The sequence below is a fragment of the Bombus impatiens genome, unplaced genomic scaffold, assembly GCF_000188095.3.
Source record: "Bombus impatiens unplaced genomic scaffold, BIMP_2.2 scf_0434, whole genome shotgun sequence".
In the NCBI taxonomy this organism is placed as follows: Eukaryota; Metazoa; Arthropoda; class Insecta; order Hymenoptera; family Apidae; genus Bombus; species Bombus impatiens.
Window position 1 is genome coordinate 412,998 of NT_176853.1, and position 18,329 is coordinate 431,326.

The 18,329-nt window shown below is 31.0% G+C and overlaps 6 protein-coding genes across 14 annotated transcripts in view; 2 read left to right on the forward strand and 4 right to left on the reverse strand.

Annotated features, from left to right (window-relative positions):
- The window catches only part of LOC100748097 (echinoderm microtubule-associated protein-like CG42247), a 19,798-nt gene extending 18,129 nt beyond the window's left edge, over positions 1-1,669 (reverse strand). Inside the window, exons 1-2 of the mRNA XM_012386946.3 lie at positions 524-1,669; positions 3-201 (exon numbers count right to left, since the gene is read on the reverse strand). Of these exons, the coding sequence (XP_012242369.1) occupies positions 3-112 (110 nt within the window). The 5' untranslated portion in view covers positions 113-201; positions 524-1,669. The remainder of the gene's footprint in view (positions 1-2; positions 202-523) is intronic.
- Positions 1,670-5,596: 3,927 nt separating this feature from the next.
- On the reverse strand, positions 5,597-8,811 carry LOC100748221 (probable 28S rRNA (cytosine-C(5))-methyltransferase). Its single transcript, XM_012386937.3, is given in 7 exon segments — positions 5,597-6,019; positions 6,021-6,516; positions 6,584-6,756; positions 6,821-6,936; positions 6,997-7,253; positions 8,159-8,429; positions 8,644-8,811. Coding segments are annotated over 7 exon segments (1,746 nt in total). The 5' UTR covers positions 8,770-8,811; the 3' UTR covers positions 5,597-5,712.
- Positions 7,521-8,913, reverse strand: LOC117151787. Of its 2 annotated transcripts, none has more exons than XM_033321378.1 (2): positions 8,258-8,394; positions 7,521-8,109 (listed from the first exon to the last, which is right to left on the reverse strand). In XM_033321378.1, the coding sequence occupies exon 2, from the start codon at positions 8,005-8,007 to the stop codon at positions 7,582-7,584; it is 426 nt and encodes a 141-aa protein (XP_033177269.1). In that variant the 5' UTR covers positions 8,008-8,109; positions 8,258-8,394; the 3' UTR covers positions 7,521-7,581. The 2 variants fall into 2 exon arrangements, with proteins under 2 accessions (XP_033177269.1, XP_033177268.1); XM_033321377.1 differs by lacking the exon at positions 8,258-8,394 and adding an exon at positions 8,826-8,913 and having other exon boundaries at positions 7,556-8,109.
- On the forward strand, positions 8,805-14,645 carry LOC100746892 (transmembrane GTPase Marf). Of its 6 annotated transcripts, none has more exons than XM_033321373.1 (14): positions 9,274-9,445; positions 9,920-10,011; positions 10,635-10,719; positions 10,824-10,950; positions 11,021-11,414; positions 11,489-11,596; positions 11,913-11,933; positions 12,263-12,416; positions 12,490-12,628; positions 12,706-13,019; positions 13,092-13,387; positions 13,461-13,628; positions 13,704-13,900; positions 13,986-14,645. In XM_033321373.1, the coding sequence occupies exons 2-14, from the start codon at positions 9,994-9,996 to the stop codon at positions 14,188-14,190; spliced, it is 2,226 nt and encodes a 741-aa protein (XP_033177264.1). In that variant the 5' UTR covers positions 9,274-9,445; positions 9,920-9,993; the 3' UTR covers positions 14,191-14,645. The 6 variants fall into 6 exon arrangements, with proteins under 6 accessions (XP_024224152.1, XP_033177264.1, XP_033177265.1 ...); XM_033321374.1 differs by having other exon boundaries at positions 9,923-10,011; XM_024368384.2 differs by lacking the exons at positions 9,274-9,445; positions 9,920-10,011 and adding an exon at positions 8,805-8,936 and having other exon boundaries at positions 10,437-10,719.
- Positions 14,646-14,710: 65 nt separating this feature from the next.
- Positions 14,711-15,602, forward strand: LOC100747013 (COA8 family protein CG14806, mitochondrial). Of its 2 annotated transcripts, none has more exons than XM_003490406.4 (3): positions 14,711-14,927; positions 15,002-15,199; positions 15,271-15,602. In XM_003490406.4, the coding sequence occupies exons 1-3, from the start codon at positions 14,862-14,864 to the stop codon at positions 15,469-15,471; spliced, it is 465 nt and encodes a 154-aa protein (XP_003490454.1). In that variant the 5' UTR covers positions 14,711-14,861; the 3' UTR covers positions 15,472-15,602. The 2 variants fall into 2 exon arrangements, with proteins under 2 accessions (XP_003490454.1, XP_033177267.1); XM_033321376.1 differs by having other exon boundaries at positions 15,005-15,199.
- On the reverse strand, positions 15,588-18,061 carry LOC100745174 (GRIP and coiled-coil domain-containing protein PFC0235w-like). Of its 2 annotated transcripts, none has more exons than XM_024368386.2 (5): positions 17,948-18,061; positions 16,784-16,884; positions 16,463-16,676; positions 16,176-16,403; positions 15,588-16,090 (listed from the first exon to the last, which is right to left on the reverse strand). In XM_024368386.2, the coding sequence occupies exons 1-5, from the start codon at positions 18,059-18,061 to the stop codon at positions 15,698-15,700; spliced, it is 1,050 nt and encodes a 349-aa protein (XP_024224154.1). In that variant the 3' UTR covers positions 15,588-15,697. The 2 variants fall into 2 exon arrangements, with proteins under 2 accessions (XP_024224154.1, XP_033177266.1); XM_033321375.1 differs by lacking the exon at positions 17,948-18,061 and adding an exon at positions 16,941-17,052.
- Between the last annotated feature and the right edge of the window lie 268 nt (positions 18,062-18,329).

The window sequence follows — 18,329 nt, forward strand, 5'->3', positions numbered from 1 at the left end:
CGGCTCCACCAGCCTCGTTGCCGCCACCCACACTTCCGTCGCCCGCTGCCTCCTCGAGCTGCCCCAGGCTGGAGCCGGCACGCAAACTTGACTGATTTTCAGCGGCGATCATCGGCGCAAGGCCGACACCTTCTACCTCGTCTCTTTTCCTCTTCTCTGCTTTTCAGTCGGTCTCGCTCTTTCGGGATCAACGAAACAATCCTGAGGAAAGTCTGCATTTTTATTCAAGTATGTTTATGAAGGGATATCTTCTGAAGACCTTCTGTTGTTTCAAGATTTTGGATATTAGAGATTGTTAATATACAATAGTATCCATTATGAAAAAGTTTTGCGAAATGGAAGAGAATCGATATTATACCAATGAATTACAAAACATAAATTTTACTGTATAATGATAATTCAAATTAATTAGGTTACCCTAAAAGCTTCGTTACAGATTCTTTAATTTAAATTTGATTAATAATTGGAATAATTTAACTTCAAGTAATGACAAGAGCAAGATCGAGTTGTTACTTCTGCGTACCTCAAGAATCGACTAACACTAGCCGGCGTTCTTTTCTGCAATGTAGTCCTCCGTGAAATTGCCTGTCAAAATTGATGGATCGTCGAATTGTTTCTTCCGTGAGGATTCAAGGCTCCACTTTTTTATGCCAACGCGCGGCAAAGAAGTGACTATAGGGAACGAAAGGGCCTCCTATATGCCGGCAGGACGTCCACGTGTCGCGTGATTTGCCGGGGATTCCCGATCGATCTCCCTGCTTACGATGCACTTTTATTTTATAACTGCAGTTCACTGCAGATCAATCGATCGTCTCCCTTCATCTTGCTTGATTAAAAGGTACACTCAAATTTCAAGTGCACATGAACAATGTCCAAAGCAAAGTCTCTCACAATTGTTCCTTTAATGATCCGGTGTTATGAACCCAACGTGGACTACGTGGTTTAAGATTAATGTCACGTAATTACGTTGCGTAACGCTAGATTATTCCTCGAGGAGTTAAGGTCACGAACTTTGCACAGTAATTGGTACACAATAATAACAAAAACCGAGGTGCGGCTGGAAATTTCGATCAAAGGGACTTTATATCTGATTATAGGACTAACTGATAACTTGAAAGAGTATAAAGAAATTCTCATTTTATATTATATAAATAAAATATGAAATTTCAGAACAATTTGTACGCAAAGAACATAAAAATTAACATAAATCGATTTAATTATACATGTAGATGAAACGTGGAAGTCCATCGTGAATCAGCGGGGGTGTAGCCTTTTCTATAGCTCCTCCATTCATTCCTACGCACCGACTTATCCTAGTCTACCCACCGGAAATTCACCACAATCGATTTCTTTCACTTCATCTTTCCATCCAGCATGGTCACCATTCATCACAATTTATAAAGGATGAAATAGAGAATAGAAAAAGAAGTCATATTTGATTTCGTTTAAAAAGTAATAACTCCATCTGCTCGGATTTTAGATTGTAATCACCAACTTCGATGTAAAATTAACGAAAGAAAGAAGATAGCAAAAGGAATAAAGGAAGAGAAAAGCACGTAACACCGTGTTGATTGATCGTCCATCGACACCAAGTCTCATTTGGACGCGAGATAACACCGGACAGTCGCGATAGTATACATATTCATGCGTCCTTCGACGATGGCGTCTCGACGTCAAGTGTGTCGCTCCGAGGGACAGCCACGAACCACGCTACCTCGGCGCCGCCGTCGTTGTCCACGTCGCCATTCTCCTGCCCGGCGACGTTTGCCGGCATCGACGCCCCGTGTCAGTGAACCGTCGCCGGCGAAACGAGCACCGAACTTGTTGCACCGCGACCAGGAAGCTACGCGCAAGCCTCGTCTTCCGTTCAGATCGCCATCCACCTACCCCTATAATCGATGGAAATATCGTCAACAGAAATTGGTCGATAAAATAGATAAAAATTTACGGATCATTAACTCTTTAAGGACATTCTGTAAATTGACTTAAAAGGTTTCAAAGAAAGTATCGCGTTAATATATAACGGGTTAAATAATTTAGCAAAATCAAAAAAAATTAAGGATGAAAAACATTAACATGAATTAAGGTGAAAAACATACACGAAACTGATAAATATTATCTATATATATTATATAACTGGGCATTGAACTTGGGGGATTTCGTGCAGATAAGGAAATGCTGAAAAGAGGAATTTATAATCACCATCGCTTTACAGAGATTCGTGACATTTCGTAAAGTTTCGTAAAGATTCGTAAAATTAAGAATATTGCGGCAGACTTTGGAAAATCCTGAAGGAAAGTATCTATACATTGTATAAGTATTTTGCGTGCAGAAGATTGCGATTTCTGAGAAGGAGCGTGGCTGTTTCGCATTTAAAAATTTCAGAAGAAACGTAGCGTATTTGCATATATCGGTGTGATGTCCGACATCGATGTCGTTAATAATACATAAATATTGAACAATTATAATCTTAACTGAGAACGTTCGAACCGCATAACGCAAATCGACCTTTGCGTAATAACGGCTGGTGGACGGTTGGTCAAGTGGAACTTTGATAATTAGTAGCACGAAACGAAATGTTCCGTATCGAATAACTAACAATTTAAATCATAGAAGTGCAAAACACGAAGAGAAACAACAATCATTCTAGGACATAGGATTACCAGGTGAAAGAAACTAGGACAACATTTGATAATGCTGGTAATTGAAGTTTCGAAAGACTTAAGTTGAAACGACTCGATGTTGTTCAACATGCTTCAGTTTGTTCCCGTGCTCAATATCTTTTTTTAACAATCCCTAGGTGGCTTGCATTTCTTCAAGCCAGGAATACTAGACTTATCGGACGGCGACTAGAATGATTAGCCGCATAAAGCTTAAGAATTGCAGAATGCATGATATAAATACAAGATACAGAAGGCGGCCGCCGCGAAGGTCGAACAAAACAAGCGATAACGTTAATACTACACATTCGACCGACGCTCCTCTTTGTATAAAAATTTCCAACTAGAATATTTGTCAAACATTTTGAGACCTGTAAAATATCTGAGAATTTATTATTGTGATCCTATAATATCCGTTTAATATCAGAAAATATTTCTCGAGATATAATTTTTAATTGTATTTATTTCATGATTTCACATCGTAAAGTTGATTTGTTGCATTACAGTGGTCATCTTTATAATATTCCGTCCACGGAGGGGCGAATAGTCGATACTTTGGTAGAGTTGCGTGTTCGCCACGGAAGGCGGCTGACCAGATTCGTTCTTCAACCACTTAAGTAATCGAGCGGCCGAGCAGCTCGTATATCACAGTAAGCGTGAATCAGCGGGATTCGGTGAACACCGAATCTCAACTTTCTCTCTATTAGACTATTTGAAATTTGTTAGGTTTGTTTCTGTCTGGAAATGTACTCGACTGAAAAAAGGGGAGGAAAGTTGTCGTTAATTCCGAAACTAGAACACTTTTTAGTCTAGAATCTTTTTTATTTTGTATTTTTAATATTATTGCAATATGTCGTAATTCTAATATTATTCCATACTTTCAGGAGGGTGAAGTTAGAAAGTAACAAGTGTAACATTTTATTTAATTTTGTATCTAATTATTTAATATTTGTTTCACTTAGATCCGCTATTTGTTAGAAGAGTTGAATGCTATAAAATAAATATCAAACAAAAGCAGTTTTGTCTTACTGAAATGATTGCTGATTGCACGCTTGAAAGCTACCGGAAATCCATAGGGACCAAGCAGGTCAACGGGTTTCGTGTCACGGAAGTACCGATATCCGATTAAGGGACAAGCCATTAGAAAAAGGGAAAACTTTTTTAGTCCAGAAGAATAAAAAAAAAATGTGCTACGATGATTTCACGCGATACTCGAAACTTTTCCGGGCAATCAAGCAAAAACAATAGACAGAGCCGTGTCTCCCTTCATACTATCGACTTTACAATAAAACTGGAAGAGCCATTGGCCGAAAGCTACAATCGTTCTCTTTTTTTTTTCTTTCTTTATACAGTTTCAGAACGGTAGTAAAGTATCGTATTTGCGATAAAGATAAGAAGCTCAAATGATATCCAACATTGTTCCATAAATGTCACGAAGGTGCGTGCCTGAAAAACTGAACTTAATTAGCGCGCATTATTAAAGAAGCACAGAAGAGTATAAAAAACAATAATTGCTTTAAATGTTATCATTTTTATCGAGAAAAACAATATGAGAGATATAGTTTCTCCATTCAATAGCATATATTTTAATATCTTTTCTATGAATTATCTTTTTTTATTCATGATATTCGTTCTAGAAAGCTAAATTGTTAATTCTGTGAAAAGTACAGCTAATAAATGGCAATTTGCAGTTTTATAAGCGTAACACATATCTTGAAGTAAAATAATCATTACAGTACAATTATAACGTATTTGCATTGTGGCATCTACTCGAAGCTTTCACTCTACAGTTGAGTGGCCTCCACTTATACTGTTGCCATCGCCTGTCTTCCTTGCCTTTAAGATATACGCTTGTTGTGATACATTAACTAGCGTTGCTCATGTCCCTCTTTGCACTACTACGATTCATGAATTTCTAGGTTCGATAGATACTGATAAACTACTGCAATCACGTTATAGTCTTTATCTACCGTTACAATATTAAATTTAAATAAACTTGACAATATTTATACTCATTGAGAAAAATATCACAGGATGAAATTCGCATCTCAAAAACAATTATGAAAATTTCGTATTAAGCAGCTATCATGCATATAATTAATGATGCAATCACGTGGCTATATTATACATACATAATTATCATTATCATATTATCATTGAATATTACCACGATTCATGAGGTTGATTTATCAAAAGATCTTTATCTAAAGGTATTCAAAGACCTTGTAGGTCAACGCAACGAGGCACAGGAGCGTTCACATGGAATGCATTTGTTTCCGGGAATGGCAAGATAAGGTTGGTACGTGGCTAAGGCGTATTTTTCATCGCTCATTGAGGAAACATCATGTACATCATAAGGATTATCAGGATCGTTTTAACGGTATCCTTGTGTTTGAGATTTTGGATGATATTTGAACGAATTTTATATTTGAAACGAACCATTTCTCGTGTTCTTGGATCATAAAACGAAAAATATTGAATTAAGTACGAATACATGGTAATTTATTAACTAATTTTTTAACCTACTGTTCTTTTTCACAAAAAGCCCTTACCTGCTAACAAGGAATTAGATGAAATTAAAGAGAAATAAAAGTAATAATATTTGATATGTAATTTTATGGTTTCGTTTAAATTAATTACCTTACCTACTTCTTTTTTATCTTTTTCTAAACAATATGTATAAATTATTGTAGAATTTAACGTATTCGGTCTGAAGGACATAACATTGTAGTATCGGTTACGTGATGCGTGTTTTTGATTTCGTGCCGTGGTCGTAAGTTGCACGACACTACCACGATAAAAAGACGTTGATTTTATCCGAAATAACGGTAAAAATAACTAAAGAGGTATCACACAGACAAAAAGCAAAATAAAGAAGAAAGGAAAAGAACGTATCCTTATTTTATTCCTGTATTTTATTCGTATTTTATTCCTGTTCCTTTCTTTAATTCAACAGTATGTATTTATTGTTTTTGCAAATCCAATATAAAAGATCTCAATATATTTTACGTAAGAACAATAAAAAAACGTCCAAGAATAATAAGTTATATTTTTAAAGGGTTTTCCTTTTCTTTTTCTGTAATGTGACTTCTTTATGAAGTGATAGTCGGAGACCTTTATGAGGCAACTGCATAATCTTTCGTTCAATCTTCCTTTTCTTCTTTTTAATAGCAACTTCGTTATCGTTCTCAGAATGCTCATCGTCGTCATTTTGACAGGACTCATAGCCATCATTTTGAGACGAATCATTATCATTATCAATGTTTATTTCTTGGACGATTTTAGCCGAATCAGAAGAAACGTTTAGAATACTTGTGCTGTCACTCTTTTCTTCGTCTTTGGAAGGTCCTTGATTCGCTTTTCCTTTTCCCGCGCTTTTTCCTCTTCCGTGTCGTATTTGCTTTCTCAAGGTGTAACGCTTCTACTTCTTCTACTTCTTCTACTTCTCTGTTATTTAATGCAACGTTTCCTTTTCGTTTGTATTCTGGTAGTGGCACATCAAAGTTTCGTTCAAATACAGCCACAAAGAAACCATTGCACAAATCTATGACAGAATTGGCATAAAGACATTTATCTGAACAATTATATTTCTTTGAACTGAAGTTTAGCCAGTTTTGATTTAACAAATCCTTCACGGAAGAAAGCTTGTATGCGTCTTGTACATTTTCAAGAATTTCGTCTATTACTTGCTCATTTTCTTCTGGATAAATAGAACAAGTGCTATAAACAATCCTCTTCACATTCGGAAAATTTAATAAAGCATGTCGCAAAATGAAAACTTGGAATGCTTGTAATTGTTTGAGGCGCTGTGGGTCACATTTTTCATTGCCATGCACTATCTGTCTATCCAACATACCTATGATAAAAGAATTTCTTTACGATAAACATTTTTATTTATATATATTTATTTATATATACTCTACCTGAACCAGAGCATGTTGGGTCAACTAGAATGTATTCCACATTGGGATACTCATTTGGGTTCAAAATTAATGCATCTTTATTGACAGTCTCTACAGAAGTGGCATTTGTTATTCTAACTTGTTCACATAATGTTTTGTACCTTCGTTCATCAATTTCCACTGCGTAAATTTTTCTAGAAACATCATATATAATAGAATTATAGAATACTCAGTACAAAATAGCATAATAGGTCTCACCCTTTATTTCCCATTATTGCAGCTAAGTGAGATGATTTCATTCCAGGAGCTGCACATAGATCAAGTACTGTAGACCCTGGTTCTGGATTTAACAGGTGTGATGGAAGACAGCTAGCCTGAAGATATAAAAAAAATGGTTAAAATATTAATTGTCTATCATTTTTGATAGAAATTACCTTGTCTTGTAAAAGAATTTCTCCATTTTGATAAGCAGGGTGATCGTGAAAAGTTGTGTCAGGTGGAAAAATAAGTAATTCAGAAATATGAAAATCCTGAATAAAATTTGGCTTTTTTAAATTTTTTATGACATTTAAATGCTCTACATAACTCGGACATTTCGGCATGAAAGACCATCCCTCCTCTTGAAAATAAGATATCCCTTTTTCTAATGACACTAATAAAGTGTTGATACGAACATATCTTGCTTTTTTTACTGAAAAAAGTGAGATTCTTTTTTAGCAATTGCATGAAGGTAACTGATTTTATAATGGATGTAAAGTAAAACTCGTGCTTTCTTACTAAACTATTTATTGTTAAATACATAGTAAATTACTATATTTGCTACTGGCATTATTATATATGTACAATAATAATAAAAAATATAGAAATATATAAATCACACTTACTATATATAGTTACTACAAATATCAAATATATTATATACGTTATTAATATTAATATGTTATTAATATATATTAAAAAATATATACTTATATATATATATATATATATATGCAGAATAAGTACATTTGTTTTAATATCTAATCAATTTTTTCATTTAAACTATCTTTAGAAGGTTGATCTGCAGTTGCTTTTATTTCACTAGCATTGTCAGGCTCATGAAGTGCCTGATAAACATAACAAGCTATTATTAAATTTACTGTAATTACTGCAGCAAACACAGAAATGCAATTTGTTATGAATCTATCTATGTGAAATTCAACCTTCATAATATGCTGTACTCCAAAAAATGCAGCAAATGGTAGAGTAAACATAGCAATGCTGTATAAGAACAATTTCGCCAATATAGCTACAAAAGTCATAACTGGTCCTTGATCTTTGTTCTGATCAAACGAACTTTCTTTTTGATTTACTTTTTGTTGATTTTTATCCATATAAGAGAAAAGTCTTTTAATTCTAGGATGTCGGCTAGTAAGTATACGGTTGTTACGGATGATTAGAACCATCAATCTGGATATATAATTCTCTTACAAAGAAATTGACTTAATATATCTTAGATTTGAGATCAGATGTGGTTATTAATTTTCCTGCACACGAATGGCCCATTTCTGTAAACATAATATGCATTCATTGATAAGTAAATACAATATATTTTACCTGTTTTATGAGGTTTTTGAACCGCATCAATGTCACTAATATTGCTTAATTCTTCTCGAAATTTTTGTTCATACGCAAGTATAGTTTGAGCAGGTTTACATTCAGTTTTCAAGGCCTTCTTTCCCCAAAGTAATTCTGTTATCAGGATTTTTGCTAACCACGGTTGCAAACGAGGTTCATTCACTAATATATTAGTTTTCTTTATAAGATGATCTAACTGCTCTTCTCTTTGCAATGTATTGAGGCATAAAGAATATATCGCGGACACATTCTATATTATTAAACAAAAAGGTAACATTATTATTTGAAAATAACATAAATAAATATGTACTCTTTCGAAAACCATGTGACTATGATACTCCAAAATGAGAAAAGTGATCAGTTATTCGATGAATTCAAAATAGTTATATATTCGGTAAATTTTTCTATAGTTTAATTACTTCATTTTGCTTTTCTTTTAATATGTTTATTAGATATTAACTTACAGGATGTTTTTGTCTATAAATCAATGATTTAAGACTACCACCTTTCTCACGAACGTCCTGAACAATTTTAGCAGCAGATTTATAAAGTCTTGGAACTTTGATGGAATGCACGAATCCGCTGGTCATGTTATCGCATCAAAAGATAGTACTTTGTAATATCAAATTTAATTTTGATCACTTACTATTCGATTAATTACTGGCTTCTATATAGATATGTGTTTCGTGCATGCAAGACGAAATAGAATAATGTCCGCCATGTCATTAGGAGATGCGCACAATCTACCAAACACGTTGTAATTATAGCATGAAAAGAAAAAATCGTCTTCACCAAAAACCAAATTTAAATATGTAATGTATTCTTATAAATACATTTATTATTATTTCTTACAATTTTATCGCAAATAAATTCGACATTAGTAGTCGCGTGACGGTTTATTTAAGATTACTAAAACAATTTCCGACTTCAGTGATTCTAATAAAAATTAAATTTTTAAAAGAATGTACAATTTTCAAATTGTAATAAACTTATATATGTATGAATCATTTAATGTTACTGACAAATACATAGCAGTTATAAGGAGAATGAGATGATATTTAAAAATAAGCCTTCATTTTGTACAGAATGTCACGTGTTTGTTACCACTACCAATCAGTTCACATGTGAATTTATTTTAATGTACTTCGATCTAATCTCTAATTCGTTAGATACTTTGCAATCACGAAATGTTTTTCATTGTTTTGCGTACGATTAAAAACATATTCAACTAGAAATATGATATCAGGAAAGTCCTAACTATTAACGGTAAGATGACAATTTTCTTGGACTAAATGAAATTTTATTATAGGTTAGATTTCGGCAAATGATCGAAAAGTGTATTTTCAACTTTTTCAGTAACTAGTTTTTATTTTCCTTTAATAGAGATGTTTGAATAATAAATAAGTGATATTTATTATTGCATTAACGCGCTTCGTAATGCGTGCTTTTATTTTAAAAGTGAAATATAAAGACGTAGAAAGATCTGTTGCAATCATTTTGTATGAAACGTATACTTTAAATCGTCAGAATTTATAAATATCACAATTGATATAAGTAACGACTTAAGTAATTCATTCAATATGAGAATCAAAACACTTCGTTGTGTAATTTATTTATGACTTATAAAAAAGATCGATTAAAATTATTCCTTTGAATATTTTACAGAATATATAAATTATATTCTGTATTAATACTAAATTTAATATAAAAATGTTATAAGATGATGATAAATTGTTCTAGAAGATTTGGAGGCATTGATTTAACGGAGACATTCAAACTTACATCTCATTCATATTACAACAAAGGACACTTCAATGACTAAAGACAAAAAGGTTTTTTTGCCTTGTATATTACAATGTTTTATAATGCTTATTATGTGTGATACATTTCATATAGTTAATCATATGTGTATACATTGCACACAAGTGTTTGGGACTTTTAAATGTAAACTTTTATCTCATTAGAAGCATATAAAAATTCAGTACCGAAATGTGCATAGTATTTTGATATGTCACATTGTATTGTTCTTAATATACTAAAATTTTCTTGTGCTATATTATAATGTTATCTTTCTTTTATTTTTTTTTTTGTTTAATGTTCATATTTAAATAAATGTTGCTTATTATATGTGTTTTGTTATATATATTTAGTAAGTGCCCTATGATTCTATGTAATTGTTCATAAAATGTATATTTAATCATGTAGATAGAAATTGTTCTTAGAAGGTATTTAATTATTGCTTTTTTTATGATTTCAGTTGATCCTGCATGCTGTGCACTGCATCATCGTTCTGCCTAAAATATTGCACTGTATTTTTTCTTACTTTGCCAAACATATTACACAATAAAGTAAATTACAAACTATGGCTGCCTACATCAATCGTACAATGTCCATGATTGGAGGAGACAGCCACTTGAGATCAACAGATATAAGAACTGATAATTCTCCCCTTCAGATTTTTGTTAAAGCCAAGAAAAAGATCAATGATATATTTTTGGAAATAGAAGACTATGTGCAGGACACTGTAGGATTTATGAAATGTAAGTAATTCATTTGAAATATACAAGATTTTGAATATGAAAATATGATCTTAGGAAGATCAAATTATGATATTAAACCATTTTTACTAAAATTATTTTTGTAGCATTGCAAGCTGAACGTAATATTGTCACTGCAGAAGAAGCACAAAAAATTGATAGCTATGTTGATAAGGTTCATGCAATTAGAGATGTACTTAAAAGAGATCACATGAAAGTTGCATTTTTTGGAAGGTATATTGTTAGAATTATTGCTAAAAGGTACTAGCTATATCTGAATTATATATCTTACAAAATATTACAGAACTAGCAATGGAAAGAGTACAGTTATTAACGCAATGTTACGTGATAAAATTTTACCAAGTGGCATAGGACATACAACAAATTGCTTCTTACAAGTTGAAGGTTCAGATAATGGTGAAGCTTACTTGATTACAGAAGGAACCACTGAGAAACAACCTGTTCAATCAGTTGGTCAATTAGGTCATGCTCTCTGCAAAGAAAAGTTATGTGAAAGTCATTTAGTGAGAATATTTTGGCCAAAAGAAAAATGTTTGTTATTAAGAGATGATGTAGTATTTGTCGACAGTCCTGGAGTGGATGTGACACCAAATCTGGATGAGTGGATTGACAAACATTGTTTGGATGCAGATGTTTTTGTGCTCGTGGCTAATGCTGAATCTACTTTAATGGTGACAGTATGTATCCACTTTTGTTGAATTTTATACCATTTTACTTCTAGTTGTATGTACTTATAACAGTCTAATTACAGGAAAAGAACTTTTTTCACAAAGTATCTACAAAATTATCTAAACCAAATATCTTCATTTTAAATAATAGATGGGATGCATCTGCTTCAGAACCAGAATTTTTTGAACAGGTATGTGTTATATAAATTTATAGAAACAGATATTATGTAAATATAAGATTAATAATATAGCATTACAAAGTCACTAAAAAAGTATTTTTAAATATACTTCATTAAAAATGAATTAAGTTTTTTATATAAGAAGATTCTGAATTTTTTTTTATTAAAGCTGGTACTACATATTATTTCGAAATCCATTTGCACATAAACAACTTAATATTAGTGTATTCAAAAGTATATGTGTGAAGCACAAATTTTTTTAATAAGTAGCTGTATGCAGTGGCAGCTTTACTTAAATAATTCACATAATACCCCATTTATCCTTTAGCTGGTCAAAGAGCAGAAGGAGGTAAGTTATTCTATTTGGTAAATTTTAAGTATAGTGGAACTCATATTTCTTGATTGTAAAATGTTTTTTTTTTGAGAAAGATATATATAACTTTAATTATAAGTAAAGTCTATGCACTATGCAAGAGACACAATGTGCACAAATTTTGTAGCATGGAAAATTACTCGTTAAAATTAAGTTAATAGAATCTTCTTTTAACAATGCAATAAGTTGCATCAATTCAATGCTTATAGTATGTGATAGAAACTTGACTATGTGCTTCTTGCTTTTTACATTATTTTACAATTTATAATGTAACTTATGTTTATTTACAATTTACATTTGTGTAGGTAAGGGCACAACATCAAGAGCGGGCTGTCGATTTCTTGTCAAGAGAATTAAAAGTCTACACACCCAAAGATGCTGAAGAGCGAGTTTTCTTCGTTTCAGCAAAAGAAACTCTTCAAGCTCGTATGCAAGAACAACGTGGTCAACCTGCTCATAGTAAGACACATGATTTCTTTATTTATGGTTTGTATTAATTATTTATTTTTAATATTTTTAAAACTTTTTGTAGATGGTGCGTTAGCAGAAGGATTTCAAAATCGGTATTTCGAATTTCAAGATTTTGAACGAAAATTTGAAGAATGTATTTCAAAGTCTGCTGTGAAAACGAAATTTGAACAGCATTCTCAACGTGGAAAACATATTGCTACGTAAATAATTTATTATCTGTTTTACTCTATCTAAATATTTATTTTTCAGTGCATAAAATCAAATATACTTTCTTCAGGGAAATACGACAAACTCTAGATGAAATACTAGATAGGACACAAAGAATGAAAAATGAACAATTGTGTATTAAGAAAGATGTCCATGATAAATTAAATTACACGGAACAACAATTAATGTTGCTGACTCAAGAAATGAAGGACAAAATTCATCATATGGTGGAGGATGTAGAACAAAGGGTGTCTAAAGCTCTGAGCGAAGAAATTCGTAGATTAGCTGTACTTATTGATGAATTCAGTGTTCCGTTCCATACCGACCCACTAGTTCTAAATGTATATAAACGGGAACTTCATACACACGTAGAAAATGGCTTAGGTATTATTGTTTTTTTAATTTATTCACCATATCTTTATTTTATAAAATTTGTAACTTTATAATTTTATATAGGTTCCAACTTAAGAGCAAGACTCAGTACGGCATTGGCATTGAATATTGAAAACTCCCAGAGAGAAATGACAGAACGAATGGCAAATTTATTGCCAGAGAATAAGAGACAAATGTCTCTAAACATTTTACCAAGACGAGAACCATTCGAAATTTTGTACAGATTAAATTGTGATAACCTATGCGCAGATTTTCACGAAGATTTAGAATTTCGATTTTCTTGGGGAATTACAGCCATAATTAATAGATTTGCGGGAAGACAGGGAAGGAAGTTAACCATTGCTAATTATCCACAGGAGGTAAGATAATTTATTCGATAGTATAAAATACTTTTATAATAATAAAATTGTTATTTAATCTGTATAATCGTAGATACCACCAGCAATTATGTCTCCTGCAGAAAGCGTTGATTCTATAAAATTTATGTCAAGTACTCCAAACCATCAACCAAGATCAGACGATTTGTCATTGGCTACTAGAATCGCAATAGCATCTATAACATCTCAAGGAACTATGGGAGGACTTATAGTTGCTGGATTTGTAAGTATATTACACAATAAAAGCATCTATTTTATTGAGGGATGAAATCTATTTTACTGAAATTGTTTGCTTAAGATGTTAAAAACAATTGGTTGGAGACTTATAGCGGTAACTGGTGCTATTTATGGTGCTCTATATCTCTATGAACGATTAACATGGACTAATAAAGCAAAAGAACGTGAGTTTAAACGTCAGTACGTATCTCATGCTACAAAAAAGTTGAAACTAATAGTGGATCTCACGTCTGCGAATTGCAGTCATCAAGTACAACAGTGAGTTTTATTTTATTTTACTGAATTATTACTACTTTTACTTTATCGCAAAATTAATTTTAATATTATTTATATATAATTGCAGAGAGCTATCTAGCACCTTTGCACGTCTGTGTCATTTAGTAGATGAAACAACATCTGAAATGGATACCGAACTAAAAAATATTGCAAGTACAATACGAATACTAGAGGAAGCAACTAGTAGTGCTAAAGTTTTACGAAATAAGGCTAATTATTTAACAAACGAGCTCGATTTATTCAATGCAGCATATTTAAAGTCATTAAATTAAGCATTGAATGTCATTTTTAAGAAATATGAGTCACAAAAGATTGATGAACATCACTGTTTCAGAAAATATGTCTATGCATGTATGATAATTAATACAACTTATCAATGTACTAATCAATGTATCTGTGGATATGTTTCCTGAAACAATGATTTATGCATATAGAAGGAATGTTTTTACTAAAACATTGAATTTTTTGTAATTTAAGAAAGATAATTTGTTTTTAGAGGGATTAGCACAAAATGTCTTACATCAATAGACTTCCAACAAATTTTTTAATTTTTTTCTTTTTTTATAATTTATTTCATCAAATAAATCATGCTAAAACAGATCTTTTTACAAATATAGCGCCAGTGTTTTGAAATATGAAATCGAAGTACATATTGATTTATACTCAAATCTATTACAGAGATATAATTGAATCTTACTTATGTAGTAAATAAAATAATGAAATTAGATTTATTAGATTATACTTATAAAAGACCTTATGTTATTATATAAATAAAAGGTTATTTATTGAGTAAGAATTATGTTCGTGTTTTTTTATTGTTCTATGCAGTGTGATCATACAAATATAGGACAAGTTTATCTCATCGTAAAATGATGTATTAAGTCTAAACGAAACGCATGACCGAAAGAAACATAACCTCGTAAAACATGTGTGAACCTCTGAAATGATTCGAATGTATAATTACGTTCAAATAAAACAGTGGAACTATGCAATCCGATTGTTTAGTGCTGTAAGTTCTTCATTCAGTATATCATTCCAATTATTGTCGATTTAGTGAACATTCATTATTTTCATTTTAATTAGAAGGTATCTTCTAACCTAAAAGCTCCTGTACAAGCTGATTTAATCGGACCGCCTGATCCGGTTTCGAATTTAAGGCCGATCATTTTTGCAAAATCTGAGGATGAAAGCCTGCTAGAAAAAAAATTCAGAGAAGCCAGAGAAGACACGCAAATTTGGAATCAAAATTTTTGGACGGAACATAATAGTACCTTCATAGAGGTGTAACATAATTCTTACATAACATCATTATGAAATATGTTTCAAATTTTAATTTATTGAATGTATTATAGGAACGTAAGCAATTTCAAGAAACTCTAAAAGCACAAGGAAAAACGTCAATTACTGCGGATGATATGTCAGTGTTTTATAAAGAATTTTTAGATAAAAATTGGCAGATGCACTTAAATTATAATATCGCATGGTATAAAAGAAATGTTAAATTACTATTCCTTGAGATCAGAGTAAGAATATCTAAATTAAAATTTAGATAATTTACAGTATTAATCATTATCATTATACATAGTATATTGTACATATTTACAATGTGAAGTTTTATTTGTAAGTTGTCAGAAGCAGAATATATATATTACAATATAAATAAATACTAGTGAATATTTATTCATATATAATTCTATTGAGTATATTAAAAAACTTCATAATCACATAAACAATTACAACTAAATTTAATTGTCTGCATACTACATAACTATTTCTTTTTTAAATAATTCTCATGTTATTCTGACAAATTTGATTCCTCAAACATCCTATCTCATGTTCTCTTTCTTCAATAATCAATGCCATGTACCTGTGTTGCTGTTTCTCACAAATGAGTCTCTTTTTATATTCTTTCACAGATTGATGCAACTTTTGATAAGCAAATTTTGCAAGTGCTATTGCCTTTTGTTTCTCTTTTTTTAAATAATCTATTTCAACTATAAGTGTTCTACATTTTTCACATTGCGATAAATATATCTTGCTTAATTTGGTATCATTCTCATTCAATGTTATTTGCAAAGATTCATTTTTCGTTCTTTCTTTGTTTAATTCATCTTTAAGCTCATTAAATTCGGAAGCAACTTGCTGGACCATCACTTCACTGTCATGTAATAACTAATAAAGATAGATATTTGTTAATACAACATTTTAATTTAAATTTAAAATTATTTTAATAAATTTACTTTAATGGATATAAAACCTTCTTTTGTTTTGAAATTGTTTTATTTTGTTCCTCTATAATTTTGTCTTTTATTCTCAATTCAGATAAATGATTTTCCTTGAAAGTTTCTAATTCTTGTTTCAGCTGGTTACAAGTCGTTGTTTCTTCACATAAACAATATTGCAAATGATCTATTTTCTCTTCCATTTCTTTAAAAGTAGAGTTACTTGACTGTAACATATTTTTCATCTCCGATATCTCGATATTCTGCCAATATAACTTAAATTAGTATAAAATCATAATTTGATGCTTGTTATTGAATTTACCTTTTGAGATAATTCTTCATTTCTTTCATGTATGCTATGTAGTTGACTATTACATATACCACTTACTTCACATATTCGTCTCTTTTGTATATTAATTACGTTTGTAAGTTCTAAAATCATATCCATAAATTCTGCTCTCTCTCTATTTAAAGCATTTTCTTTTTCTTTTACAGCATGTTTCATTCTATTCACTTCTTTTTTAACCTCCTCACACCTTGTATGATTGAAGCATGCATTTAATATCTAAAGTGATTCTTAGATTACATTTTAAAGAAACAAGAACTAATACCTGTATTCATGTTAAAAATTATTTGAAATTACCTTTTAGATTCATCCTCTGATAAAGATTGTAATTTGCTCTTTAAATTGTCACGTTCTTGCAGCAGATCTGTATTTTTATGTGCAACTTCGATTACCTGTTGCTGAAAAGATAATTATTTTACTATTAATAAAAATTATTCTTTTCTCAAGTACATACTTGTAATTTTGAAATCTCATTTAATAATTCATCCCTATCTGTTTTGACTAAATCTGCTTGATTTTTTGATTGTTTCACTAAATCCATTGCAACATTTCTTTGTTCTTCAGCTGTTACTAATACATCTTTTAAACAAGCTGCCCTTTGTTCACTACCTTCTTTCAAACAATTTAGACTGCAAGTTAAAGATTTCAATCTTTTTTCAAGTTCTTTAGTGCGTATTTTTTCAGTTAAAAGATCCTACAAATTACGTATTATATGAATTTAAAGAGCCAAATGTTATTATTTTTAATAAAACCTTTTGAATTCTTTCGAAAATTTTCTTGTCTTTTGCACAAATATCTTCTATAATGGTATCAATTTTCCCTAATTCATTTGAAATGCTTTCATCTATTTCTATTTGAAATGTTTCCTGCTTTGTTGCTTCATTCTGCACATAATTTGAGCCCAAACTATTTATATTTAATTCAGTGTGAAAATTATCTTTTGTTGGAATGGTTTGCTCGCTTTTCTCTTCGTATGTATCAATTATTTTGTCTTGAGTACACATTTTATAAAATTGTGAAGTTAAGTCTACTTGATCAGATTTACTTTGTTTCTCTGGTTCTTTCAACTCTTTACCAATTGCATCATTCATTATATTAACTTCATCCTTCAAATCTGTATGAACTAATAAACAATTTTATATTAACATGTTAATACATACTATCTTTTGCATGGATTAGTGATACTGATATACCTTCAGTTGAGGGAACCTTCTTATAAAAACGTAATTTTTTGCGTGTTTTGCATGTTATAACATTACATGGTATTCTCTTTTTAATACTATCATGTGATATGCATTCTTCAGTGCAGTCGAACCTACTGCATTGGTCTTTTGAAGATAAAATTTTGTGGGCACAGTGATAATATTTTGCAATGTTATTGTATACGTTACACTGTATAAAATATAATTTTTCCTACATTACTATTTTCCTGAATCAATTTATGTGTTATGTTATACTTACTTTTTTACATGCTGTTGTGGGATACACACTACATTCTCCATCCATCTTTTGCAATTTAGAAATAATTAAGAGTTGTCTATTCAAGGCATCAAGTCGCGTTGAAATATTGTACATTCCAAATTCTAATTAACACTTTAGAAATATTTATCATAATATTAATTTATATCTTTTTGTAAATTTTAAATTACTGACATTTAAATAGGTAATGTAATAAATGATACACATGAAACTATTGGGCATTCGTCTTGTATATAGATTGTCTTATTTTTTTATTTTGTATAATTTTTCGATTTATATATCATTGATGAACGTGTACAAAATTTACTTTTGAACAAATATTATGATACTCTTTCAAGAAACAAGGAATTAAAAAGTAACATAC